This window comes from Lactuca saligna, chromosome 5, assembly GCF_052625555.1.
Source record: "Lactuca saligna cultivar CGN05327 chromosome 5, ASM5262555v1, whole genome shotgun sequence".
Classification (NCBI taxonomy): Eukaryota; Viridiplantae; Streptophyta; class Magnoliopsida; order Asterales; family Asteraceae; genus Lactuca; species Lactuca saligna.
In genome coordinates this window covers 128,098,291-128,100,878 of record NC_136421.1, presented here as the reverse complement: position 1 = coordinate 128,100,878, position 2,588 = coordinate 128,098,291, and the positions used below count along the sequence as shown (strand labels likewise).

Genomic DNA, 2,588 nt, shown 5'->3' with positions numbered 1-2,588 from the left:
AATCTCCGATAGAGGACTTTGTAATATCATTGGCAATAGTCTTTGTGACTTTGGTGCAGTGACATTACGAAACGATAGTTGCATAGAATGTTAGAATCTAGCATATTCTATAAGTAACAAGAATTTGATATTCTTTAACTTATGAAAAAAGGATTCGGATGAATATAACAAGAAGACTACTACTGAAACAATTATTTATATTCACAAATGCTTACTTGGATCCCCAACGCCAACATCATCCCCAAAAGATGACGAACCATATAAACTCCTCCTTTCAGCAGCTCGATCCCTATAACCACTATGAGCCTGTTGTTGTTGTTCTTTACCAGACATTGCTGAGTGTACATGTCCATGTACATGTACAGGCGCCTCTGAAAACCGTCTTCTACTACTCACTGTAGCTGGTGGTGGTGTGTAAGACCCCAAAGCAGATGCATCTGTCCTAAATGGCACTGCACATGAATTATTCACTTCCATACTTGTAGTTGTTGATGCAACATTATTTGACCCTACTAATTTTTAATACTTGTTGTCACCTGTATTACATCAAAACAAACAATAATTTAAAAAACAGTTCAAATTTTCATAAATGGTCCCTACTAATTTTTAATCTCAAGGATGGTCCCTGTTCCTGTGGTTTGAAAAATTTTAATCCTCTTTTACAATACCACAGAGGGACCATTTATGAAACTTTTTTAATTTTTGACTATTTGTAGTGCCAATGTTTCCAATGGTACATCTAGAAATATAGTAACACCCTTCTGCATATATTTCCTGACAAATTAAACGCAAACAATATAATTAGCAACACACTTTGCTGACAATTTATATATATATATATATATATATATATATATATATATATATATATATATATATATATATATATATATATATATATGCATACCAGTTGATAGGCTGAACAACAGCACCTCCACCCGTGGAAATCACCGATCCATGCATCGATGATAGCTTCCTCAACACCTCAATATTAAGGAATTATAAAACAAAAAGTATGATATCATCAGTGCAAATACATTAATGAAAAAAAAAAGAGTTTTTCAAGGTCCGAAAAAATTAATAAATTCATCAAAACAAACAATAATTTAAAAAACAGTTCAAATTTTCATAAATGGTCCCTACTAATTTTTAATCTCAAGGATGGTCCCTGTTCCTGTGGTTTGAAAAATTTTAATCCTCTTTTACAATCCACAGAGGGACCATTTATGAAACTTTTTTGATTTTTGACCTCAAGGGCAAACTCTTCTTTTTTACATTACCTTACTCCAATGGAAAACTTCACCATCATCAAACTCAAGTGTCAAAAGTCCAATAGGGTCAAGCTGAATTGATCTCCCCCAAAATTTTGTTCTTATGTTGCTGCCCCCCCCCCCCCCCCCCAAATTTCCACCCTCTACCCTCACAGTGGCAGGCTATCAGGGTAGGATGATGACTCACCTGTCATGTCAGGTCAGGGTAATTTAGTAATTTACAAAAAAAAAAAAAAACTTTTTTCTTTACATGCCAATTTAATTTCATTTAGTTTATTAACTTGACATAACAAACAAAGCATGATACTGGAATGTAATCATTTATTCCATTCTAACATACCAAATGTATAAACAAGATTGAAGTACACCTAAAAAGATACAGACTTTGGTGCATATATCACTACTTTTCTATTTAGTAAAAACAAAAACTTTTTTTCTTTACATGTCAATTTAATTTCATATAGTTTTTTGAAGCAAGTTTTATTTCTTTCATCTTCTCTTTCTCCTTATTTCTTTCATCTAAGTTTGCTGACTGGACCGATGTGTTAACAGAAGAAGGTGCATTTATATATATAAATAAAGTTGTGTGAGAGTAGAATAAGAATAGAATAGATTTATTTATTTAATTAATTAATTACCTGGTGAGGATTCCTATCAAGAAGCAGCATCATAGTAGTAACCAGATGATCTTGTTGCCCATTAGATTGTTTCTTTGTGTAGAATAATACACCAGACTTTATCTTTTTTCTGTATTTGGATCTGTGTTTTATGTATGTTAGTTGTAACAAAGTGTCTAACATTCAGGCTTTATGTTTAGGGAATTTTTACATATGAGAGGCAGCTGAAGGACAAATCAGCAAAAAAATCTTTACCAACATTCAAATATAAAAATACTTACTTTGATTTAAGAAAAAGTCATTATTACATATATTTTTTAGCATGTGTTAATCATATAACATTAACAACATACAAAGTTGAATGGATGAACTAAAAGCTTTATGATTTTCTTTTTCTTGCTTATGCAGGGTATACAACAGAAAAAGAGTAAGCATTATAGTTATTGGACTTAGTTTTATTATGATAACTCTTTCAACTTTTTTCTGAAAAACAATGAGATGAAGAAACTTTTTTTTTATTGTAAATGCCAGGTCATCATATTAATGAACTTTTGGCTCCCATTTCATAATAATGTAGGAGGAGCTTATGGTACTGAAACCGCAAACAAAAAAACAAAAGCAAAGATGATCCTAGCAATAATTAGCAGCATACTATGTAGTATTCCATATGAACATAATAGGAGGACCTCTGGAGCCATGT

General features: G+C 31.8%; 1 protein-coding gene across 1 annotated transcript; it reads right to left on the bottom strand.

Annotated features, from left to right (window-relative positions):
- Positions 1–201: 201 nt before the first annotated feature.
- Positions 202–2,071, bottom strand: LOC145045705 (uncharacterized). The gene is made up of 5 exons (XM_078994022.1): positions 1,910–2,071; positions 908–984; positions 708–774; positions 527–536; positions 202–452 (listed from the first exon to the last, which is right to left on the bottom strand). The coding sequence occupies exons 1-5, from the start codon at positions 2,069–2,071 to the stop codon at positions 202–204; spliced, it is 567 nt and encodes a 188-aa protein (XP_078850148.1).
- Between the last annotated feature and the right edge of the window lie 517 nt (positions 2,072–2,588).

Bases quoted from the DNA above. Each gene is read 5' to 3' on its own strand.
- LOC145045705 (XM_078994022.1), bottom strand. From the start codon at position 2,071: ATGTTAGACACTTTGTTACAACTAACATACATAAAACACAGATCCAAA. The intron at 985-1,909 runs GTAATTAATTAA...CTTAATATTGAG, and splicing joins TTGATAGGAATCCTCACCAG to GTGTTGAGGAAGCTATCATC. The intron at 775-907 runs GTATGCATATAT...TTAATTTGTCAG, and splicing joins GTTGTTCAGCCTATCAACTG to GAAATATATGCAGAAGGGTG.